This window comes from Nannospalax galili, unplaced genomic scaffold, assembly GCF_000622305.1.
Source record: "Nannospalax galili isolate Female #2095 unplaced genomic scaffold, S.galili_v1.0 scaffold1104, whole genome shotgun sequence".
In the NCBI taxonomy this organism is placed as follows: Eukaryota; Metazoa; Chordata; class Mammalia; order Rodentia; family Spalacidae; genus Nannospalax; species Nannospalax galili.
Genome location: NW_008350769.1, coordinates 192,526 through 218,175, shown reverse-complemented (window position 1 = coordinate 218,175; position 25,650 = coordinate 192,526). Strand labels below are relative to the sequence as shown.

Here is a 25,650-nt window from a genome sequence, read left to right as displayed (position 1 = left end):
AACCATTTGCCACCCCATTCTCACCCCACTGTTAAAGACCCAAGCTGTTTCTGTTTCATTTTGTTTGAGACAGTGTCTCACTGTGTAGACTTGCTTGGCCTGGCATTCACTATGTAGACCAGGTTGACCTTGAACTCACAGAGATCCATCTTCCTCTGCCTCCCAAGTGCTGAAATTAAAGACCTACCATACTCTAGACCCAAGTTTTAAGTTAAGTGGGGATTAATTAGATTCCAGCTCTCTCTTGTTTTTGTTGTTTTGTTGAGACAGGGTTTCATGCAGCCCCCAGGCTAGCTGGAACTTGCTGTGTGTCATACGATGACCTTGAATTTCCGATTCTTCTGCTTCTACCAGCCCTCTAAGTGCTGGGATTTATAGGCATGTGCCAATATGCCCACCCAGTTTATGTCATGTAGGGATGGAACCCGGGACTTTGTGCATGCTAGACAGGCATTCTACCAACTAAGCTACATCCCTAGCCCTGGTTCCAGCTCTTAGAACAGAATTGTTTTCATAGGGACTGACGACGTGTGTGGCATTATTTCATTTTTCTGTAGCAGCTTATGGGAACTGTCACAGCAGACTCAATTTCTCAGCGTGATGAGTTTATGAAGTAATGGTTAGAGAGAGGCAAGACTCAGTGTGGTATAAGTGTCCTTCTGGCCACTCTCCATCCTTGACAGCAACAGCTAGAGGATGGTAGTGACCTGCCCTGGGGCCCTGGAAGCTGGAGCTTGGTTCTGGAGCAGACACTGGTCCTTGCAACTCATCTGCTATGCTGATTACAAGACAAGGATTTAACCATTCAGCTTTATTTCAGATCATGTCTCACAAGCATTCATTAGAACGGGTCTGAGCTCCAGGGTGGGCAGCTAGGCCAGGACAGTGGCCCTGAGGCAGCCAGGCTGTTTGTTTGGGTTCATTTGACCATGGGTGATGCACACAAGGATGCCTCGAGCACTCAGTCCAGGTGTACTTCTGATCTTTCCCTCAGCATCAGTGTAGGACTAACTGAATCCTCATGCTGACTCAACTGTATCAGGTTTGACTGAAATGGAAATGTTAAAATGTAGAAACAGCCCTCATTGCTTACTGTGCACAGAGGTCTGCAGCAATACAATCCAAACCACTCCTATCGTAAGCATAGGTGGTTAGGGGCTTCTGACAGTCCTTGGTAAGCTGTACCTCAGAAGAAACGTAGGTTTCATAAGAGGAGAAATGAGCAAAATAGGGTCCTTTCTCCTGAGACTGAAGTAACACTACAGGCTAGAGGCTGCATAGGACAGGGTGGCATCTTACTCTTCAGCTCTACCACCTAGTCAAAAAGGACCAGGTGGCAGGTCAGAGACACGTTCCATTACTCAAAGTACTTTAAGATGCGCTCTCCGATACCAATGAAGTAGACACCCTGGGCAATCCCAAAGAGGGGCGCTATGACAAGAGCCCGGCAGCCCGCTCCCTTCATGAAGGCAGCTGGTCCCTCCTGAGTCCAGAGCTTCCTGTGGAGAAAGAGCCTGCTGAGCTGAGGGCCAGGAGCACCCTTACTCCACTTCTCCCCAAGCTTTGGTTTTTTGGAGATAGATCTCCATATGTAGCCCAAGTTGCCCTGGAACCCCTTCTGTAACTCAAGCTGGCTGTGGACTTTCCTCAGCCTCCTGAGTGCTGGGATTGCAAGTGTGCACCGTCATGCCTACCCACCGTAGTTCATGCCCTCCCCTCCTTTAAAAAAAAAATCTTTGAGACAGTGTCTCTCTATAGCCCCAGCTGGCCTGGAACTCAGTATGTAGTCCAGGCTAGCCTTGGTCTTTCAGAGATTCACCTGCCTCTGCCTCCTGAGTGCTGGGATTAAAGGCATACACCACCATGCCCCATCCCCCCCTAATAGACAGTGTCTCACTGTAATTCAGGCTGACCTCGAATTTATGATCCTCCTGTTTCCGCTTCCCAAGTACTAGGCCAAGGCAGGAGCCACAATGCCCAACTTCCCCAAGTATTTATACACTATCCTTTGAGAGAAGCAAGGACCCTAAGTGTGAGCTACCTAGCAAAGGCTTAACTGTCTGGACTTTGGGACGGAGGAGGTGGACAGAAGCATAGAGACTCATGGGAGAAGAAAAAAGTACTTGTTTTCTCTGAGAATCAAGGGGCAACCCCAAGTGTGGCAATGAGATGGGTCTTGAGCTGGGGTGGTGTTGGGGTGCTGGGCTCACCTGGCACAGTCGGTGACTCCACTGTAGGTGTCCTCACCCAGGCCTTTCTTGAGGGTTTGGATTCGAGTTTTCAGAACTGAATCAAGCAGAAGTTAAAACAGTAACGTGTCAGCCAGGTGTGGTGGCGCACGCCTGTAGTCCCAGCACTTGGGAGACAGAGGCAGGCAGATCTCTGAGTTCAAGGCCAATCTGGTCTACATAGTGAGTTCCAGGCCAGCTGGGGCTACAGAGAGACCCTGTTTCAAAAAGAAAAGGACAAAGTGGCAGGGTTTCCCCATAGAACCAAGACACACAAGGCCTGTTCAGCAGCTGTGTGATGAGCACACCTTCCTCAGGCCTCACTGGCCTCCCCTGTAGTTGGGGAATTAATCCTGCTCCGCAAGAGTGCTGGGTGCCCGCCAGAAAACAGGCGGGTATTTCCTCACAGTTCCCTGCTGCCTTTGGCTCAAATTTTAAAATGTCAGCTGTCACTCACAGCCAAGACTCACAACTCTCCTGGGGAGAAACAGTCAAGCAGCCCCTAGAAGGTGAGGGGCACTGTGGTGACAAGGAGCAGTCAGTCCTTTCTGAGGACCTTTGGTGTGTTTGTGCTAGTGGCTGAGCACCAAGAGGGTGTTCAGAATTGGGGCTGTTTCACCTGTGAGTTCAAAGCTCTGTCCCATGGACTGTGCATGTCTAATCTCTAAAGTAGGTTGGCTCTTAACACCCCAAACCCCAGTGGATCTCCACACCTACCGTCCAGAGGGGTAACAGCCACAGCAGCCACAGAGCCTGCAGTGCAGCCCGCCAGGAAGGAATGCATGAAAGTGGCCTTGCCAGTGCGCTGGCTCACCCCCAGCTGGTTCAGGTGGGCAAACAAGGGAAAGTACATGACGGAGAAGGGGATGTCTCTGTGGAAGAGGTCAGAAACATCTGCGGTGTCTCACTCAGCCAGCCTTCCCCAGGAGGCCTGGGAGTATGGCAGATGGGAGAAGCCCCCTATGGCAGTGCAGGGTGAGAGAAGGGGGTGTCCCACCCACCCCAGCACCTGTGTCCCGCTGAGAAGCCAACTGCAGATTTCAGATGGAAGCAATTTGGTAAGATGAGAAAGGCGGACAGGTGACAGGCCACAAGTTGCTCACCACCAAGCTACAGTTCCTACAAGCCCCCTGAGGACTTAAGGGCCTCTGGGCCACACAGCACTCAGTACCGTCGGCCTGCCTAGTCACTAGAGCTTTAGTGAAGTTGTTAGACCAGTTAAGGTGCCCATTCTATGCAACTCTGGCCATCATGACTCATTAGGAAACTTGGGAAGTTTGCCAACCCAGACTTGAATGTTCTAGGAAGATGGTGGAAGTCCCAGTGCCTCTGGTCCTCGGGGGGCCCAGGAAACAGTACTAGGGTAGCCTATGCTCAGGAGGAGGGGCTCACCTGAGGACAGTGGCACCCAGGCCCCTGTAGAGACCCGATAGGCCCTGAGTCTGGAGCAGCTCCCGGGCAATGACGATTGCTGATGGTCGTCCATGAGTTGAGCCCATGCTGTAGGACCTGGAGGTGGGAAGGGCTGCGGTGGAGCCCTGATGACAGACAGCTGCAAAGGAAAAGCAGCCTCTTCTGAGCCAAGGCCAAGGGTGTGGCTCCCAGTTCTCATGCTGGACACCTCCCATTGTGCCCTGTACCTCAGGTTTACAGCACTGATTTTGGCTTCTGGAAACTAAGGCCTATCTTAACCTAAGAAGTTAACCCTGGTCTGGGCTACTTCACCAGAACCACCCCTGTCTGCCCAGCTGTCTGCAGGAACTTCAGCAACTCCACCCCTCACCAGCCTCCCAGTAAAACCCTCTGACTGCCTTCAGTTTCTATTTCAGATAGTTTTATCCTGTTAGCATGTTGGAACACTCCTCCCTCTACTCCGAGATGAGGAACACATGCCCTTTATAACCTCCACTTCATAGAATGTGATTCTTTTACTGTTAAAACTATTTTAGTATTCAAAGCTTATTTGGTAAACTTTAATTGGGCTTGTGCACACCTGTAAGTTGATGCCAACTCTTCAGCCCCCTAAAAATGTTTTAAGAGCTGGGTAGGAGAGCCCAGCAAAGTGGCACATGCCTTTAATCCCAGCACTCGGGAGGCAGAGGCAGGTGGATCTCTGTGACTTCAAGTTTACATAGTGAGTTCCAGGTCAGCTGGGAATACAGGAAGACCCTGTCTCAAAAAGACAAAAAACAAGAGTGGGCTAGGGATAGCTGAGTGGTAGAGTATTTGCCTAGCATGAGTCATGCCCTGAGTTGAGTCTCTAGCATGATACACAGTGAAACCCAGTTTCAAACACAAAGTTTATGACTACTAGAAGTCCTTTTTCTATGTATACTAGAATTTCTTGCCCAGGTTGGAAAGATAACATGAGGCTCTCGCTCTTGGCAGATAGGGACGCTGTGGGGCTTTCTGGTGCCTAACCTTTATCCTTCCTGAGGCTGCTTAGGCTGTACTGATCCAGTCTAGAACTTGGCTGAACCAAGGCCTGGTGTGTTGGGTGTGTTGCACGTGAGTTTATTATTTAATGCAGACATTGTGGTTTAGCTCTGAGGAGAGGCCTCTGTCTTCGCAGATGGCCAGTTCTTGCTTTTACTGTGTCTGGAGTGGGTTTCAGGAAAAGTCTCAATTTCTCTTCCAGAGAAAACTAAAAGAAAAGGACTGCTTTTCCTATCCAGGTTTGTTTGTTGTAGCTCAGGATAGCTTCAAATTCATTAGGTCACCAAAGGTCCTGGGATGACAGCTATGTGCCATCATACTGAGCTTTTGGGGAGGAGGGTTGTATTCTATGGATGAAACACTAGGTAAGTACACTATCCCTGAGCTCCAGCTCCAGCTCCAGCCCCATTTGGGGAGGTGGGGATTGAGATAGGGTCTCCCTGTAGCCCCAACTGACTTGTATTCCAGGCTAGCCTTCGTCTTACAGACATCCACCTGCCTCTGCCTCTACCTTCTGAGTGCTAGGATTAAAGGTGTGCACTGTCATGCTCAGCCCCATTTTTTAAAAGCTTTAGAAATCCAGCCTGAACCTCAAGGGGCTGGGATGGAAGTGTTAGGTGCAATATGCCCTCTGGAATCCAAGCTCTTGTTTCTTTTCTGCTACTTGGTTTAGAGCTGAAAGTGTTGAAGGAAAAGGTCACCACGAAATCAGAGGTCCTGCAGATGGAGAAAGCTGAGCGAGCAGAGCCTGGCGGGTGGGGTGTGTGGTGACCCCCAGCCTTACTGGCACCATGACAAGTAGGAATATGCCTCACCCAAGCGGCCAGCATCCTGCAGCTGAATCTTCAGCATTTCCATGGGACAGGTAACCACCACCTGGCATATGCCAGCTCCACACCCGGCCAGCATCTCCATTTTCAGGTTCTGCTGTGTCCTGTGGGATCAGGAGTCCAGCCCTTCAGTCTTGAGCCAGCCTTCCCTACCCTGCCCACCTTCCCTCCCTTGGTGGTTGGAACTTTTTAAAAGGATGGAATCTGGCCCTTGTCACCACGGGCTGCCACACAACTGGATAAATAGTTTCTGGCCCTCAGACAGCCTCCTTAAAGACCTGAAGCTAATAATTTTTTTTACTTTGTTTTTTTCAACTTGATATGTAAACCAGACTGGCCTCCAATATGTTGCAAACCTCTGCTTCCTAAGTGCTGGAATTACAGAAAGTGCCACTATGCTTGGCTGAAGCGAAATTTCAAGCAGCGGCTCCAGTGGGGCAGACTGCACCTGAGTTGAATCAGGAACCATGAATCCACCATGCTGACATCCAGTTCCCTGGTCTATCCCCTAATTTTCCCGGAGAGAATGATAGGGCAAAGAAGAAAGGGTTTGGGGATTGATGTGAAAATTTCATCAGTTTAGCTGGGTGTGGTGGCACATGCCTTTAATCCCAGCACTTGGGAGGCAGAGGCAGGTGGATCTTTGTGAGTTCGAGGTCAACCTGGTCTTCATAGTTCCAGGCCAGCTCCAGTTCCAGCTGGAGCTACAGGGAGAACCTGTCTCAAAAGAAAAGGAAAAAAAAAAAAAAATCAGCTTATTTGGAGTGGTAGCTCAAACCTAAAATCTTTAGCACTCAGGAGGCAGAGGAAGAGGATCACTGCAAGTTCAAGACCTGTCTGGACTACATATTGGTTCCAGGCCAGCCAGAACTACACAGTGAGACCCTGTCTCAAGCGGGGAAGAGGGGCTGGAGAGATGGCTTAGCAGTTAAGAGCACTTGGTGTTCTTGCAGAAGGCCTGGGTTTGAATCCCAGCATCCACATGCTGGCTAACAATGGTCTGTAACTCCAGTTCCAGGGTATCCAATGCCCTCTTCTGTCCTCCGTGGGCAGTGCATGACACGGGTGCATTTACATACATGCAGGCAGAACACTCATACACAAAAGATAAGAAATTTTAAAAAATTAAAAACGAGGCTAGAGAGATGGCTCAGTGGTTAAGAACACTGACTGCTCTTGAGAGGACTTGGGTTTAGTTCCCAGCACCTACATGGTGGTTAATAACCGTCCATAACTCCAGTTCCAGGGGATCCAATGTCTTCTGGTCTCCGTGGGCATTGCACAACATCGGTGCATTTACATACATGCAGGTAAAACACTCATACACATAAAAGTAGCCAGGCATGGTGGCACACGCCTTTAGTCCCAGCACTAGGGAGGTAGAGGCAAGCAGATCTCTGAGAGTTCAAGGCCAGCCTGGTCTCCATAGTGAGTTCCAGGACAGCTGGGACTACAGGGGGGCTACAGGGAAACCCTGACTCAAAAAGACAAAAAATAAAAATTAAAAAAAACAAATCCATCAACTAGTTACTATATCTGTGTATATTCTCTATATTTTCTGTATCCTCGCAAATATAGTCTGTTGCTCTTCCACATTGTACCAGCTCATTCTTTCTCTTCACTTTTACCATCAGAACCTGATCTGCACACACATTTACATAGCTGCAGACAGGTAAAGTGAGGCATATTTGCAACCCTTGCACTAGACACAGTGAAGGGTCTGTTTCTGCCACCACTAACCCTTACCCGTCTTCCATGAGCAGCTGCCGGAAGAAGTCATTGGCTGCCAGCTTGATGGCCTTCTCTGGGGTGACCAAGGTGAGGTTTACAGCAGCCCCTGGAGGTGAAAAATGAAGAGGAGGAGCTTTGGCGGTCACAGAAGGGACAGCCCCCCCCCCCAGTACCCCAGCTGGCAAGGCTCTGGGGTAAAGGGGTCTCTGGGAAGCCAAGTGAGGCTCCTTTCCATGGCCCATTTCATTGAAAAACAATTTTTTTTTGCTTTCCTAACACAATCTCCTTTTTCATTTATTTATTATTAGTGTGTGTGTGTGTGTGTGTGTGTGTGTGTACACGTGATCAGAGAAAAACTCTGGAGCTGGTTTTCTCCTTGCACTTTTTTTGGTGTCTTTTTGAGACAGGGTCTCCCTGTAGTCCTAGCTGATCTGGAACTCACTATATAGACCAGGCTTGGCTGGCCTCGATCTCACAAAGATTCGCCTGCCTCTGCCTCCCAAGTGCTGGGACTAAAGGTGTGTACCACCATGCCTGGCAGTTCTACCTTTTTTTAAAAAAAATTAATTTTCTGTATGTGCACATATTGCCTGCATGTATGTAAGTGCACCCATGTCATACAATGTCCACAGAGGACAGAAGAGGGTGTCAGATGGAAATGGAGTTACAGATGGTTGTTAGCTGCCATGTGGATGCTGGAATTTGAACCCATCTTCTACAAGAATAGCCAGTGCTCGTAACTGCTGAGCCACCTCTCTAGCTCCTCTCCTTTCACCTTTACATGGGTTCTGGGGATTGAACTTAGGTTGTTAGCACCCCCAGCTTCAGGGTCTTATTTTACAGCCCAGGATGGTAGAGAACTCACAGTCTTCCTGAGTGCAGGCATGGAGTGTGTACCACCTTGTGCAGCACATTTTCCTCCGGCATGCTAAGCAAGCACTCTCCTGATTTCACCCCAGCCCCAGCCTCCTTTTTTTCAAGACAGGACCTCATTACGTAGCCCTAGCTGGCTTGGAACTGGGTAAGTCTTCTGCCTCCTGAGTACTAAGGTTTATGTGTCACCACACCCACGTTTTAAAAAAGATTTTATTTATGTGTATCGTGAATGTCCATGTGTGGGGGTGTGCACTTGAGTGCAGGTGCCCATGGAGGCCCGAAGAGGATGTTGGATTCCCTGGAACTGGAGTTACATGTGGTTGTGTACATCCAGGCAGGGGAGCTGAGAATCAAATTTGGGTCCTCTGGAAGAGCAATACTTGCTCTTAATCACTGGGCCACCTCTCCAGCCCTCATTTCTGCTTTTTTTTTTTTTTTCTTAAATCTTTAATTCACCTGTTTTATTATTTTTATGTGTGAGTGTGTTGCCTGTATGTATGTTAGCACACCCGTGCCATGCAATGCCATGGAGGTCAGAAGAAGGCTTCAGATCCCCCTGGGACTAGAGTTAAGGATGGTTTGCAGCCACCACGTGGGTGCTGGGAATCAAACCCGGGTCCTCTGCAAGAGCAGTCTGTGCTCTTAACCGCTGAGCCATCTCTCCAGCCCCATCTGCTTTTTTTTTTAATTATTTTTATTTTTTGTATTTGAGTGTATTGCCTGCATGTAAGTGCAACTGTGTTGTGCAATGCCTGTGGAGGTCAGAAAAGGGCGTTGGATTCCCTGGAAGTGGAGTTACTGGTTGTTAGCTGTCGTGTGGGTGCTGGGAACCGAACCCAGGTCCTCTGCAAGAGCAGCCTGTGCTCTTCACTGCTGAGCCACCTCCCTAGCCCCATTCTGCCCTTCTTGATGCTCTTATTTTTTGTGCGGATGCATGTGCCCAGTTACCAGGAAGTCATCTACTTTTTTCTGTTTTCTCTTGGTTTCTTTGAGAAAAGCTCTCATATAGTTCAGACTGACTGGTTATGAACTCCCTCTGTCACTGAAGATGAGCTTAAATCCTTGATCCAGCACTGGCTTCATGTACCTTTTCTCCAACTGACATTTCTCAGCAGCATACTGTACCTTCAAATTCTTCAGCTGCTAAAACTTCTAACTTCCATCCCACCAGAGTTCTCTTTCCTGACTCTTCTGGAGTACTCAACTGACCTGCTTCACCAACATCATTTCCTTAAGTGACAAATGCCCTTTGTATGATATACTCTCTCTCTTCCTGGGCAGAAGTCACTCAAGGGAATGGCTGTGTTTGTGGAATTTCCTTCTGAGTCACTGGGACGCCCAAAGCCAAGCCAGAAAAAGGAAGGCTGGAGTCCTCATTGGGGAATCTGTCACTGTGAGACTTCTTTGCATTTTAAAGAGAATCTCAGAAAAAAAAAAAAAAAAGGAGCTTCATTATGAATGTGGATGCTGCAAGAAGATAGCCTGAGTCAGATCAGGGAGGAGCTCACAGCTCTGGGACATTCACTGTCCCTTTCACCTATGACCTTTGACCTTTGGTGTGTAGCTCCAAGTCTGGACCCTGCCTCAGGAAGAGGTAGAGAAGAGGGACGCAGAGGCAGGCTGGGGCCCTTGCTTTCTCCACAGCTTAGCCACGTACTTTGCAGGAGGCCTTAGCTGGAAGCAGCTGCCTCTTGAAGGCTCATGAAAATTGAGATGGTCCAAAGCCACCTATAGTCCAAGTCCCAATGAAGCAGCCTCCTGGGTACAAGCAGCACCCATGTCTTTGTGTTACAAGCTCACAAGGTGTGGGTTGTCTGCATATCCCCACCTTCCTCACTAGCCTGGACTCCCCTGAAAGACACATAAGCCCACCTCGGTACATGCCCAAGAAGCCCTCTGCGCGTGCCGTCTTCACCAGGCAATCTGTCCTAGAAGTGGAGGCCAAAATGGAAGTCAGCAGTGATCAGATGCACCGTTCCCCTTCCTGGCATGCCTCAGTTGGCCTTGTCCCCCAGATCCCTGCCTGGATCCTCATACCCTCCCTGAAGAAGCAGAAGACAAAGGGCCCTCCCTCTTCTCCCTCTCCCCACCCCTTCCCTACCAGTACCTACATTCCTTTGTACACATCTTTCCCCGGCTGGTTCTGCAGTCGAGTCTTGGCAAGGTCGATGGGAAACACACAGGTTACCCCCGTGAGCCCTGCCACACCACCGTTGATGAGTTTTGCGGTGATGCTAGGCCATGGGGAGGAGAGAAGTGGTTAAGGGAGGGTAGCTGGCTATAACCAGGCCTGGGTAGGGGACAGGAGAGCAAGACCAGGCAGAAATCAGGAATGGCAGCTGCTGGGCCAGAGGTCACTCTCCTCAGCACCTCCCCTACTAGCTGTCTGTCCCTGTCCCCCTCCCACCACACAGGCGGGAGCTGAGCTAGGGACGTCTTTCAGGAAACCTGTGCTTACCCTGCCTGGACTGCTTGCACTAACTCACAGTGAAAGGTTCACTAAGCTAAGACACTGCAGGGGCTGCTGGGAAGGGGCCCATTCTGTTCCCTGGGATTCCGCCCCCCCCCCCCCAAAGATGACAAGCCTTAGCTTGGCCTTCAAACACTCCCTCTAGGGTTGCTATCCAGGTCAGTTCTCTTATCTCACCTCACCCTTTGCAGGCAGGTGTAGAAGGGTTCTCAAACAAGTTCCAACTGTATTTCCAGATGAGGGTCTGACTGTTAGAATGTAGTATGAATTTCAACTGCGCTGTTTACTTGAGCAAGTTACCTCACGTCTATTTTCTCTGGTGTAAAGCTCACTTAAGGGATTGTGAGGCTTGGTCAAGGACAGCTGTGGTTAAGGAGACCTGTCTCTGATAGCGAAGCCTCTCCTTAACAGGAGAAACCAGGGGTAAAATAAGCACTAGAAGGTAGCAAGGCCCCCTCTTTCTGATCAAGACTAGGAGTCTGGAAAAACCAAACATAGAACATAAAGCTATCATAAAGCATGGTGGTGCATGCCTTTGGTCCCAGTACTCAAGAGGCAGTGGTCAGCCTGGTCTACATAGTTCCAGGACATCTGGGGCTACAGGGAGACCCTGTCTCAAAAAGACCAAAAAAATAAAAAAAATAAAAAATAAAGCTTTCTCAGACTTCTTGCAAAGTAGTAAAATGTTTTTGGGGTTTTTTCTTTTTTTTTTTGGTCTTTTTGAGACAGGGTCTCCCCATAGGCCCAGCTGGCTTTGAACTTAGAGATCTGCCTGCCTCTGCCTCCCAAGTGCTGGGATTAAGGGCGTGTGCCACCATACCCAACTGTAAAATGTTTTTTTTCAGGCCATAGGAAGACATGAAAATATATGGAATCAGTAAAATAAGTTTTTTTACAAAAGAGCCCAAACTGGGATAATAGGCATGTACCATCATGCCCACTTTGCAAGTTATATTTTAACAATAAAGTTGTGTGTGTGTATGTATACTTGCCTACTTGGGGAAAAACATTTGAACTAATAGTTTCATTGGCTCTTCCCTATTATTCACTTTATTCTTCAGGGTCTGGAGCTGGCACTCATGTGCTATTGCCATAACAATTCCTCAAACCAGCCATCCCACCAGAGCCTACCTCAGATCCTGGCTGGACATCATGCAGGTGATCCACCCACTGGCAGCTCCCAGGACACGGGTTGTGGGATCCTCACAGGCAGCTGCTGTCTGTGCCAGCAGAGAGGGAAGTAGTAGTATGTCTCCTTGACTAACTCCTCACATAGGTGACAGGATATGTCATTTCAAATTGGCTCTTCCTAGACCTTTCGTAAATCTGAATCCAGATTGGAATCCTCCACTGTTTGGACTTTGATGATCAGATAAGAAAAGGGGATGAGAAGCCAGGCATGGTGGTGCACACCTCCAGCGGGCAGATATCTGTTAGTTCAAGGCCAGCCTGGTCTACATCTCAAGTTCCAGGCCAGCTGGGGCTACAGGGAGACCTTGTCTCTAAAAACAAAAAAGGGATGAAAGAGGATAAGGAACCTAAACTGTGTGAAGCCTGGGCTCCATTCCTAGTGCCGCATAGGGTGGGGTGGGGGAAGAGGTCCAAAGGGCTTCTGTGGGAGGTCTGGGGCATTTGAACAGAGGCCTGTGAATAGTGACGGTGACATGGGATGTGAAGAGGATTTTGCCAAATTGCTGGACCAGGAATCCCTCTCACAGTACGCAAGGACTACAGAACACGTGAGATGTTTTTTTTCTGTTGTTGTTGTTGTTTTTTTGAGACAGGGTCTCCCTGTAGCCTCAGCTGTCCTGGAACTCACTATGTAGACCAGGCTGGCCTTGAACTCACAGAAATCTGCCTGCCTCTGCCTCCCCAGTGCTGGGATTAAAGGTGTGTGCCACTACGCCCAGCTATACCTTTTTTTTTTTTTTAAAGTGCTGGGGGAGGTGGGGTCATAAGACAGGGTCTTGCTAGACCCCAGGCTAGCCTATACTCCCTATGTAGACCAGGATGACCTTGAACTTCTTCCTCCATCTCCCCAGGGTTAGGACTATAGGTGTTGGCCACCCTACCTGGCTTACTTTTTTGTTCTGTTTTCTAAAGTTTTATATTGAAACCAAGTTGCGTTGTGTCTCTGGATTTACTGATTAGCTAGTTTTTTGTCATTTTTTGAGACAGGATCTTGCTATGTAAGACCCTGCCCCAGAAAACAATAACAAGAGGGGTGGAGAGATGGCTCCGTGGTTAAGAGAATTGGCTGCTCTTGCATAAGACCCAGGTTTGGTCCCTATCACCCACTTGATGCCTGACTACCTTCTAGAAATCCAGTTCCAGGGGATCTGGCTCCCTCTTCTGGCCTTGGCAAGCATTGCATGCATGTAGTGCATTTACATACAGGCAGGCAAAACACTCATACACATAAAATAAAAAAATTTAATGATTACAGCTTTTAAGTAAAGGTTCCTGCCTTAAGCCCAAGGGGACAATGCCAGGATAGGCTCAGGTGTTCCAGTGGAGATGGCCTGAGCACTGAAGGGCCGCTCCTTTTTCCCCAGCCAATTAGCTGCTTTAGGGTCCCCCTCTGTGTCCCTTGCTTTTCCTTAGGCTACAAGCAGTTCTTCCAAGAAATCATCTTTAGGCATTTTATTGGGGGGGGGCAGGGGGGGGGAGGAGAGAGACTCTCTAGAAGATACAGTAAACCATTCAGTAAAGATAATTGAGTAGCCAGGCCTGGTTCCAGCTCTGGGGACACAGTAATAGTGAACAAATTACTAAGATGTGACAGGTAATACATAGTAAAGTCTGAAGATCCTAGGGAGTGAGAAATACTGTGAAGGAAACAGTGGCTCATGCTTATAATCTATGCACTTGGGAGGCTGAACTGTCCAAGGGCAGTTTGAGCTACATAGTGAAATCTTGTCTCAGAAGAGAGGGCAAGCTGGGCGTGGTGGCACACATCTTTAATCTCAGCACTTGGAGGCAGATGGATCTCTATGAGACTGAGGCCAGCCTGGTCTACACAGTGACTTCCAGGCCAGCTGGGGCTACAGGGAGACCCTGACTCAAAAAGATTTTTAAAAGGGAGCTGGAGAAATGGTTCAATGGTTAAGAGCACTGGATGCTTTTTCAGAGTCCCAACACCCATATGGTGGCTAACAACCATCCATAATTCTAGTTCTAAATCTGATGACCTCTTCTGACTTCCACAGGCATTGCACAACACAGGTGCACTTACATATAGGAAGTCAATACAGTAATACACATAAATAAAAAATAAAAAACAAGGGGGGATGATGACTAGTTCAGGAAAATGGCTGCCTGGCAAGCACAGACACCTGTGTTGGATCTCTAGAACCTAAAAAGTCTAGGATGGCAGCCTCCTCTTTAACCCTAGCACCGGGTGCAGAGACAGGTAGATCCTTGAAGCTCATAGGCTAGCAGCCTAACCAAATTGATGAGCTTCAGGTTCAGTGAGAAACTGGCTCAAAAAAAAAAACAAGGTGGAGGGCTGGAGAGATGGCTCAATGGTTAAGAGGTTAAGTGGTTGCTCTTGAGGGGACCTAGGTTCAGTTCTCAGCACCCACATACATGGTGTCTAACAACCATCTCTAATTCCAGTTCCAGGGGATCCAACTCCCACTACCTGCCTCTGAGGGCATTGAATACACAGGTACACTTATATACATGCAGGCAAAACACATTAAATTTTAAAAAACAAGTGCCAGGCGTGGTGGATCTCTGTGAGTTCAAGGCCAGCCTGGTCAACATAGTGAGTTCCAGGCCAGCTGGGGCTACAGGGAGACTGGGTCTCCAAACAAATAAGACCAAATAAATAAACCAATAAAGATGGAGTGTTCAAGGAAGACAACTGGCTTTGACTTCAGGCCTCCACACCCACACCACACCTATTAGAGAGACAGAGACAGAATTTTGGAAGAGAGGAAGGATAGGAATGTCAGTGAGATCTGGCCAGGGTTTCACGAAGCAGGGGTCCTCAGGCAACAAATAGGGAGCCATGCAGGTATGTGGGGGAGATCATGAGATAGAGCAAGCAGGCCTGGATGTGGTCCAGTGGCGAAGTGCTCACCTAGCATGTGCAGGTCCCAGATTCATCCCCAGCACTGTCAAAAAAGAAAAACAGCCAGGCGTGGTGGCACACGCCTTTAATCCCAGCACTCAGGAGGCAGAGGCAGGTGGATATCTGTGAGTTCAAGGCCAGCCTGGTCTACATAGTGAGTTCCAGGACAGCTGGGGCTACAGGGAGACCCTGTCTCAAAAAGACCCCCCCCCCAAAAAAAAAAGGCAGAACAAAACAGAACAAAAACCCGGAGCAAACTCAAGGCTGATGAGCTGAAGGGACAGCAATAAGTAAAGAGACAACTGGGAGTTCTGAGCAGGGGGTGACATGCTCCAGCCAGGCCCAGACGCCAGTCAAAAGACAGCAGCAAAGAGATAATCAATCAGTGAAAGTTACTGGAGTGACCCAGCAAAAGGAGAGGCAGTCCTCAGAGCACCTGGCAAAGTGCTGCTCGAGACACAGGACTTCTTGAAGGGCCAGGAAAAGCCGAGAGGGAAAAGGAGCAGGAAGGACAGAGGCTTTTGGTGGGAGAGGCTGAAGGATGAATTTACATAGAAACTGATCTGATGGCGGAACAGAGAAAGCAGGTCTGCAGGAAAGAGGAGCAACTGAATGGAGCCATCCTGGTGATGGGCTTTTGGAACTCCCTGTGTAGACCAGGCTGGCCTCAAACTCAGAGATCCGTCTGCATCTGCTTCCCAAGTGCTGGAATTAATCCTGGTGATGGGCTTTTGTTTGGGGCCTTCCATATGCTAGGAAGTGTTATACCTATAAGCTACACCATAAACCCAACTTAACATCTGAGACAGGTCCTTGCTAAGTTGCTCAGGCCGGCCTGGAACTCACTATGTACTCTAAACTGCCTTTCAATTTGTAATAATCCTCTTCCTTCAGCCTCCCAAGTAGCTGAGATTGCTGACATGCACCACTAGGCCCAATGGATGGTGTTAATCCTTGCTTCCAGATCATTACTAAATTCTGGCTACATTCTTGTTCTTGGAGTCTGAGGGGCTCAATTGTCCTGACACTAAATTGACCTCATCGCCTATCAGGCTAGAATTGCAGTTAAAAAAAAAATATTGTAGATGATGCCAAGCACGTGTGTGCCAGCACATGCGTGGAGGTCAGAAGACAGCCTTCAGGGTTTGGTTCTTTCTTTCCACCATGTGGGATCTGGGGCTTGAACTCAGGTCATCTGGTTTGCACCGAAAATGCATTTACCCCCTGAGCTATTCCACCAGCCCACAGAATTGTGGTTTTGGTTTTAGAGATGGTCTCACTTTGTAATCCAGGAACCCACTACATAGCCTGGAACTCCCTACATAGCCCAAGGTTGCCTCCAACTGTGGTAATCCTCCTGGCTCAGCCTCCTGAGTGCTGGGATTACCAAGGTCCTCTGCAAGTGCAGCCAGTGCTCTTGACCAGTGAACCATCTCTTTAACCCCAAACTTATTCATTTTTAACTTTGTATATACATCTGGCTATTTGTGTGAGTGTGGTTGCCTGTGGAGGCCAGAAGACAGTATTGGAGTCCCTGGAGTTACAGGTGGCTGTGAAATGTGTAGTGTAGGCGCTGGGAGCCAAGCTCAGGTTCTCTGGAAAAGCATCAAGCACTACTCACTGAGTCACCTCTCCAGCCCCACAGCCCACTTTAAAAATAAAAATAAATAAAACCTTTTTTTTTTTTTGGTCTTTTTGAGGCAGGGTCTCCCTGTAGTCCCAGCTGTCCTGGAACTTACTATGTAGACCAGGCTGGCCTTGAACTCACAGAGATCTGCCTGCCTCTGCCTCCTGAGTGCTGGGACTAAAGGCGTGTACCACCATGCCCAGCCAAGATTTTGTGTGTATAAGTGTAATATCTGGATGTGTGTAAGTGTACCCATGTCATGCAGTGCCCACAGAGGACAGAAAAGGGCATCAGATCCCCTGGAACTGGAGTTATGGATGGTTATTAGCTGTTGTGTGGGTGTTGGGATTCAAACCTGGGTCTTCTTCAACAACAGCCAGTGCTCTCAACCACTGAGCCATCTCCAGCCCATATTGAGACGGAATCTCACTATGTTACTCTGGCTGGCCTGGTACTTATTAAAGGCATATGCCACCATGATCTGCCTATTATTATTATTATTATTTTAGTTAATCGGGACTGGAGAGCAGTTAAGAGCAGTAGCTGCTCTCGCAGAGGACCTGTATTTGGTTCCTGGCACCCACATGTCATTGAACTCCATTTCCAGGGGAATCTGATGCCCTTTTCTGGCCTCCTCAGGTACTACACTCAGATGTACAAATACAATTTTTTAATGTGTATGAGTGCTTTGCATGCGTATATATGCAAAATGCCTGCTGAGGCCAGAAGAAGGCATCGGATCCCCTGGAACTGAAGTAACAGTCCTCTCTAATACCAGCAAGTGCTCTTAACCACTGAGCCATTGCTCCAGTCTGCCCCCCCCACCTGCTTTTTATACCTCTAATAAAGAGTTTAATCGCTGAAGTTAGCAATGGGACAAGAAATATGCAACTCATATCCCCAGTCTGGGATCAGTTGGTGAGGGCCCATAGTCCCTATACAAGGTAACCTGCCAACTCTCAAAACTCAAGCTTCTCTAAAAACTGGAGTTTGGGGACACTTGGTGTCATGATATTCATGTCATGATATTCAAGTGTCATCTCTTTTTTGAGACACTAAGTTCTTATGAAAGACACAGTCCAGTTCTTCAAGCAGACACTATGGCAATAGTTGTGGCTACACTCCTTGTTTCCGGAACAAAATTACAATGCTGGAAATCGGTGTTCCCTGGAATGGGCACATTTGAGATAAGCCAGAAAACACAGGGACACTCTGACCCTGGGTGTTCCATGGCAACCCTCGGCAGCATTTGCTGGTGAATGCTTTCTGCCAGTCCTGCAAATTCCAGTCGCAGACTCTCTTTAGCAGACTTAGCTGTCCAAAGACTATGACTTCTAGGTAAATGAATTTGTAAACAGTTAGCAGATAGCCAACCATACTGGGTCTCCTGGTAGCCCCAAGCTGTCCTGGAACGCACTGTCCTGGAACAAACATGCAGAGATCTACCTACCTCTGCATCCTGAGTGCTGGGATAAAAGGTATGCACCACCATGCCTGACCATTATTTTTTTAATTAAAAAAAAACAAAAAAAAAACGAGCTGGGCGTGGTGGCACATGCCTTTAATCCCAGCACTCGGGAGGCAGAGGCAGGTGGATCTCTGTGAGTTCAAGGCCAGAAGAGGGCATCGAGTCCCCTGGAACTGTAGTTACAGATGATTTAGTCGCCATGTGGATGCCGAGAATGCATCCAGATCCTCTGCTAGGACAGCTAATGCTCTTAACTGCTGAACATCTCTCCAGCCCCATTTATTTTTATTATTTCATTTAGCCAGCTATGGTTTTAAAAGATTTAATTAGGAAAGCCTTGAACACCACATTAAAAAAACAAAACTTAAAGTATTAATAAAAAATAGTGAACTCAGGAAGCATGGGATTTTTCTTATTTTAGTGCTGGAGATGTACCCTAAGGCACTGCCCATGCTAGGTAAATGCTCTGCTACTGAGCTCTAGCTGCAACTGGTTTTTGTTTTTTACTTTTTGGGTCAGGGTCTCATTAAGTTGCCCAGGCTGGTCTTGAATTTACTTCATAGTTTAGGCAGATCTTGTACTTGTGATTCTCCCATCTCAGCCTCCTGGATAGCTGAGATTACAGGCTTACACCACTAGGTGCCACTTGAAAAATGTAAAATGATTCCTAATAGGAGTAAGTCTTGAATGAGGCCACCCAGAATCACAGGATCTGGGTAGATGGCTTCATTTGTCAGTAGCTAAGGTCAGGGCAGGTGTGGTAGACCAGAGCCCCAGGGCTTCTGATATAACCCCAGGCCCTTAGTAGAAAGCTTTATCTTTTATTTAATTTATATTTTAGGTGTATGAGTGTTTTGCCTACATGTATGTAAGTGGACCACATACATGCAGTACCTACGGAGGGCAGAAGAGGGCACTGGATCCCCTGGGATTGGAGTTATAGATGGTTGTGAGCTGGAACCAAACCTGGGTCCTCTGTAAGAGCAGCCAGTGCTCTTAACTTCTGAGCCATATCTGCAGCCTCACGCTTTGTCTTAAAAACAAAGAAACAAAGGTTTTTACCTGGCCTTGCTTTTATTTTCCTATTTAATTCTATTTTTTGCACTGATTTGTTCCTATTGTAAAATTTCAAAATTATTGAAACTCGTTCCTTCACCTTAAGTAGAAAAATCCTGTCCAGGGTTGGCGAGATGGCTCAGCAGGTAAAGGCTCCTGCTGAAAAGTCTGATGACCCAAGTTCAATCCTTCAATCTGGGGGACCCACATGGTAGGAGAGCACTGACTCCCACAAGTTGACTTCTGACCTCCACACACACACACCCCAAAATAAATGTAAACAAAGCACTGCCCCCAAGTGTTTCTTCCCCAACAAGCACTTTCACACCACCTCAGTGGGACTGGTCTGGGTCTATCTCAGCCCTATCTCGAGCACCCCTGACCAATGGCCTCACTGCTCTCAGGTCAGGTTCCTGCTCCCAGCCCAATCTGCCCACCTCCCTGCCTGCCTGTCTTCTCTACTGTCCCTCCATCAGCCCAATTATTTCAGGGAACAGTTCACTGTCTTTCACCTAAGCCTTGTACACACCCAGGACACTTTCCTTACGACCTTCAGTGAATTACAAACTGTTCTTTGGGCACCTGAGTGACATCTAAGTCATTTCCTCCTCAAGTTTCTTTTGATGTATGAAGTTGGTTTCCCTTCCTTTTTATTTTTTGTCTTTTTGAGACAGGGTCTCCCTGTAGCCTCAGTTGGCCTGGAACTTACTACATAGACCAGGCTGGCCTCAATTTCACAGCAATCTGCCTGCCTCTGCCTCCCGAGTGCTAGGATTAAAGGTCTGTGCCACCATGCAGGGCAGTTTTTTTTTTTCCTCTTGAGACAAGGTCTCACTCTGTGGCCTGGAACTTGATGGAATACCCCTGCTTCAGTCTCCCAAATTGAATACTGTTTCAACACTCACTGCTTCCTGACCCATCTCCTCCAAATGAGAAGCTACCAAGTTAAGACCATCCAAGAGTTACATTGCTCAGTGACCCACCACAGTGACCACTGCCTTTGACTTACACTGTCATCACAAGACAGCATTCCTTAGCTGCCCCTATCGTTTCACACTGTAAGAGGTCTGGGGCCTTAGGCATGAGAACCATGTTCCTGGACCACTTCCTCCTACTGGTGGAGCACCTGGGTCTCCCAGGACTGAGCCCCTCCCACTAATGTGGCCACTGGCCTCATCTTGGCTCACTGCCTAGGAAGCACCCCACTTCCCAGCTTGGATGCTCCTGAGATTTGAGGGATTTCCTCCTGTCTCCGCTTGCAGTAGGTGACACAGCCAGGTCCCCTGGCTGATTTGCTGAGGCTTTTCCTACCATCTCTAAGCTTCACATGGACAGCAAGACAACTTACCAGCTTTCAGGAAAGACTTGTCTGCTGTCTACCTTCTCTGGAGTCCAGGATAGAAGCTGGGTTGTCACTGAAATGTGGGAAGAGCTGGCTTGCAATGCTGTCTGCAGAAGCTGGTTTGTCCTTGGGGTTTTATCAGAGTCCCTCCCTCCTTGTCCCTAGTGTAGCCTTTCCATGTGGACAGAAGGGGCCAAGCAGGCAACTACTAAGCCCTCCTTCACAGCAGCCTCAGCCTTACCATGCTTCAGTCTGGGTTTGAATCAAACTTCAGAGGCCACCCCCAGCCAGGCTAGAGCTCCCCTGACAGCAGGCTGTGGACCTGGTTGCTAGCAGGGCTCTGGAAGTATAGTCAAGAAGCAATTTGACTAAGGCAGCTTCAGGGGATGTATGTGGGGGGGGGGCAGGGGTTGTTGGGAGGAGGTACATGTCTCCATTCAGGGACTGGAAGCTAGAAAGATAGACAAAGTGGTAATTAATGCAACACATGCACTTCTACAGGACCTTGAGCAGTGGCCTTGCCAGCTGGCTGTACACACTGGGAGACCTGTACACACCTTTGCAAGTGTGGCATCAGGGGAGAAGGCTAACCTTGGGCTGAGAGACAAGTACAGCTGCTGAATGCGCTAAAGCAGCATCTGCACAAGGGGGCCGATGTGCACAGAAATGGCAGTGCTGTCTCACCATCTGTGGCGATGGCTCACCATGCTTGTTTTGTGAAACAGGGTCTTACTGTGTAGCCCTGGCTGGCCCAAAACCCACTATGTAGACACCTCCTGAGTGCCAGGATGACAGGTGTGCACTACCAGGCACTCCTGTTTTTGCGGAGTGTCTTGCACATGCCATGCTGGGCAAACACTCCACCTGCCTTCACACACTCTGTAATTGCAGACAAGTGGCTTTCTTTTTCCTGAGACCATGTGTCATGTTGCCCAGGCTGATCTCTGAGAGTTCCAGGGCTACACAGTAAGACCCCGTCTCAAAAACAGAAACAGAAATTTTGACAAATACTACATTATGGATGCCTAGTCTAATGAAAACATTGGGCTATAAACTCAGCCAACACAGAAAGTCAAATACTGACTTGACTTGTGTGGGGTACCTAGAATAGCTGAATTCAGGGACACAGTAGAAAAGTGGCTACCGAGTGTTGAGGAGTGGGGGAGAATGAGGAGCTAGTATTTGATGGGTACTAAGTTTCATATGGAGATGAAAATGTCCTTGAGATTGATTTGCCCCAGGTGTGGTGACACACACCTTTTATCCTAGCACTCAGAGGCAGGCGGCCTCTGTGAGTTCAAGGCCAGCCTGGTCTACATAGTGAGTTACAGGCTAGCTTGGGCTACAGGGTCCTGTCTCAAAAAGACCACCCCCCCCAAATATATGTATTTTTATATGCATGAGTGTTTTGCCTTCATATATATAAATGCACACCATATACATGCAATGGCCACAGAAGCCAGAAGAAGGTGTTAGATCCCCTGGAACTGGAGTTATGGATGGTTGCTAGCTACCATGTGGGTGCTGGGAACTGAACCTGGGTCCTCTAGCAGAGCAACCAGTGCTCTTAACTGCTGAGCCATCTCTCCAGCCCTGAATTTAAAATATTTTAAAAGCATGCCATAAATTAATGTCAGAACATGAAGATGACAATGTCAAATGTCAAAACTGAAATTTGGAAGGAATGACAGGAGTGTGGGAAAGTAGTCTGAATTAGAGACAGAAATCTGAGTTTCCTTAGAGTAAAAGCAGAATCACACAGAGGAAGGTGCATACAATGGAAAGGGATGGTGGCTGAGATGTCCACTTTTGGCATGCAAAAGGAAGGTGGAAGTAAAAACTAGATCAGACAGGAGCACTAAGTGCCCGGTGCTCATGGAGGAGACAGCAGGCAGGACAGAGGGTTGGTAAAGTCATAGGAAGCCATAGTTTTAGATAGGTAATGGCAAAAGCAAACCATAGCAAGAAAGCAAGCTCAGGAGAGAGACAAGAGATTATGTGTCACATGTGGAAAGTGAGCCAGCACTTGAAGGCTGAAGCTGGGCTGGGCTAAATAACAGTGCATTATGGGTCAGCCCTTGGCTACAGAGTAAGACTCAACAACAAAAACAGCAACAAGAAAAGCTCAGTAGGACTTGCCTAGTATGTACAAAACCCTGGGTATGATCTCCAGTACCAGAGAACAGGGTGTGGTGGTACACACTTGTAATTACAATACTCAGGAGGTAGAGACAGGAAGATCTGAAATTTAAGGGGATCCTTGGCTATAAAGCAAATTCTAAGCCAGCCTGGACTACAAGAGACTGTCCCAACCAACCAACCAACCAATCAACCAACCAACCAATCAACCAACCAACCAAAACAAACAACCAAACAAACAAAAGCAATCCACAGACAAGGAGACAGTTATCAAAGCAGAAGGAAACTTCAGCTTTGGTTTTGAGGCTGTTACTGTCAGTAAGAAAAAAAATGTGACAATGTGAAAAAGCACATGAAGAACACCCCCACCCTTAACCCTACAGGCCAGTCAAGGCCTTCTTGCTTTGAGTGGCCCTCCCAAGCACAGTCTGGTGCTACCCAGGTCCCCTGATGACACAGGTACACAGTCAAGGTTTCCAACCACTCTTCGGGGCTGGCTTGCAATCTTGAGGGCACCATGAAAAACGAGATCTCTTAAGGTAGGGCATTAGGTTAGCCAGCAGTGTGGGATGAATTCTCTGGTTTATCAGGAGAGGGCTGGGCTATCCATTAGGCACAGAGAATTTCAGCTCAGACAATTAAGATGTAAAGTACTGAGGTGTGTTCTTAGGAGAACCACTAGAGGGCACACCAGAGGGCAGGGCCCTCAGACAAAGGAGGAGCTACATCTGTATTTCTAACCAGTTCCCAGGTGAACACCATCACACACCTGGCCTGTGCATTGAGATCTGACCATCTGTCCAAATTAAATGGTGGGAGAAACCTCAAACCCCCCAATCTTGCTGTGATTACACAAAGGGAACAAATATATTGTTTTATTACCTGTGACATGAGCTATGCATACATACTTTCTAGCATCTTTCGGTAGACCAGCTTTCTATATTTTTTCTCTTTTTTCCTTTAGAATTTAGTAACCAGGCAAAAGACCAGGCACTTGCTGTGTATCTAATACAGTCTGCCCTGCATCAAGTGGATTCAACAAACTGCACCAAAAATGGTTTTTGGGAAAAGTTTCTGTGCCAGATATATACATTTTCTCATATCATTAGAGCCCAAACAATACAGTTTAACAACTATTTACATAGCATGTTCATCAGAGGTTTTATAACTAATATAGAATTACACAGGGACTTCAGCATGCTCGGACTGGGTCCTGGAGCCAACCCCAAGGAGGTCACGGCAACCGTACTTACTGACAACTTGATGGGAACTAGGCACTCTTCGTCTTAGTTTTTGGTGCACTCCAGGCTGCGTTGTGTTGGGATCTTGTCTTTGCCTTCCTACTAAAGAAAGACTCAACTACTTCCCACAGCGAACATTCTAGATACAAGCTAAGAAACTGGCTCCACTGCTTCAAACAACTCTGCCCAGCTTTAACAGGCTAGAAGAGTAATGAGCCGACAGGGTTGCAGGAGCAAGTTGTGGTTTTCCACTCCTCAAATGGTCTCAGGGGTACCTGAATTAAAATGCAGGTCATGGAGGCAGAGGGGCAAGGACTCCAGCACACAATAGCTAGATTTGGGCACTTCCCAGCTGCCTTCTTGGCTGCTACTACACAGTTCATTTTGCACTGAAAGCATTTGCTAAAACTGCCTCAGGAAACTAGAGGAGTGAGCCTTGCAAGCACAAAAGCGACTGAAACAAATGCACAAATATTACTCTTTCAAAAACTCAAGGAAAAAATGGAATCCAGGGAAACAGACCTTCAAGGCCAAACTACTCAGAGCAAAGTGGGGGGTGAGAACAGTGAGGTCTGCTCAGACAGGCAGCTGCAGCACGGGTGCTCAGGGCTCACACAGCTCTGAGCTGGCAGGATTTCCAGCCACCCAGAAGAAAAGAGCCAGTGGCCTTCCTGCCAAAGACACCTCTTGCATAACAACCACAGGCCACAGGCTATTTTCCTCTCTGGAAGATTCCACCTAAGTATTTTCTCAAGTGTTAGTAACACTTTCAGACAGCGCAAAACAGTCTAGACAGGGGTTACTTGTGAAGGTGTCTTCTTCCCTCCTGAGTGAGTCCTTAGAGACCAGATGTCTATCTCTGATAAGCAGCATCTACCATCAGACTGTCAAGAGGGAAACCTGGGGGCTGGAGAGATGGCTCAGCAGTTAAGAACACTGAATATTCTTGCAGAAGACCGGGGTTTGATTCCCAGAACCCACATGGCAGCTAACAGCTGTCCGTAACTCCAGTTCCAGGGGATCCAACCACCTCTTCTGACCTCTGCGGGCATTGCATGACATGGGTGCACTTCCATACATGCAGGCAATACACGCATACACATAAAATAAAAAAAATATATATTTGTAAAGGGAAAGCTGCTCACAGGCAATTTACAGCTCCTGTTTTTCCAAAAATCTCCTCTCTTTTTTTGGTCCCAGTTTTAACAAGGAAACTCACAGCACAAAATGAACTTTGTGTAGTTATGTAGATGTTAAATGATGGACCAAGAAATGTTACTATAACAATTCCCAAATCATGCTGGATTAATTGCCTGTTCTAGCAAGTTTTAAAAACAAGCCAGCTAGTGGAAGACATTAATTTTTCTATATACACTATTTAGCAGTGGTTGTTTTGCCCAAGAAGATAAATCTAGAACATTAGATTTTTCTTTTCTCAGACAGGGTCTCATGCAGCCCAAGCTGACCTACAATAAACTATATAGCCAAAGCTGATTTTGAACATTTTTTGCTGTTGAGACAGGGTTTCCCTGTAGCCCCAGCTGGCCTGGAACTCACTAAGCAAACTAGTCTGACTTGGGTATCTTTGAGATCTGCCTGCCTCTGCCTCCCAAGTGCAGGGAAAAAGGCATGTGCCGCCATACCTGGCCTGACCTTAAAACTTTTAATTCTCCTACCTCTACCTCTGGAGTGCTAAGATTAGAGACATGCACCACAACACCTCATTTTATTAGAAGTTAGGGATGGAACTCAAGGCCTTGTGTATGGTATGTAGACATATTACAGACAACTGAGCTACATCCCAAGTCCTAAGGACTATTTTTTCTTTTAAAAAGATTTATTTTGGTGCTGGAGAGATGGCTCAGCGGTTAAGAACACCGACTGTTCTTGCAGAAGACCCAGGTTCGAATCCCAGCACCCACATGGCAGCTAACAACTGTCCGTAACTCCAGTTCCAGGGGATCCGGATCCGACAGCCTCTTCTGTCCTCTGCAGGCATTGCATGACACAGGTGCGCTTACTCTACATGCAGGCATAACACTCATACACACAAAATAAAATATTTTTTTAAAAAAAGATTTATTTTGGGCTGGGTGTGGTGGCATACCCCTTTAATCCCAGCACTCCG

The 25,650-nt window shown here is 47.7% G+C and overlaps 1 protein-coding gene across 2 annotated transcripts; it reads right to left on the bottom strand.

The window, feature by feature from the left end:
• Positions 1 to 791: 791 nt before the first annotated feature.
• On the bottom strand, positions 792 to 23,784 carry Slc25a18 (solute carrier family 25 member 18). 2 transcript variants are annotated; one of them, XM_008847904.1, is made up of 10 exons: positions 23,535 to 23,784; positions 11,703 to 11,791; positions 10,213 to 10,335; positions 9,974 to 10,029; positions 7,241 to 7,331; positions 5,480 to 5,598; positions 3,621 to 3,780; positions 2,946 to 3,100; positions 2,211 to 2,286; positions 792 to 1,499 (listed from the first exon to the last, which is right to left on the bottom strand). In XM_008847904.1, the coding sequence occupies exons 2-10, from the start codon at positions 11,723 to 11,725 to the stop codon at positions 1,358 to 1,360; spliced, it is 945 nt and encodes a 314-aa protein (XP_008846126.1). In that variant the 5' UTR covers positions 11,726 to 11,791; positions 23,535 to 23,784; the 3' UTR covers positions 792 to 1,357. The 2 variants fall into 2 exon arrangements, with proteins under 2 accessions (XP_008846126.1, XP_008846127.1); XM_008847905.2 differs by lacking the exons at positions 11,703 to 11,791; positions 23,535 to 23,784 and having other exon boundaries at positions 10,209 to 10,301.
• Between the last annotated feature and the right edge of the window lie 1,866 nt (positions 23,785 to 25,650).

Excerpts from the sequence above, each read along its gene's own strand:
- Slc25a18 (XM_008847904.1), bottom strand. The coding sequence starts at position 11,725 with ATGATGTCCAGCCAGGATCTGAG. Across the intron at positions 5,599-7,240 it reads CAGCTGCTCATGGAAGACGG|GACACAGCAGAACCTGAAAA; the intron begins GTAAGGGTTAGT and ends CTGATCCCACAG. Across the intron at positions 3,101-3,620 it reads CTGGGTGCCACTGTCCTCAG|AGACATCCCCTTCTCCGTCA; the intron begins GTGAGCCCCTCC and ends CCTCTTCCACAG.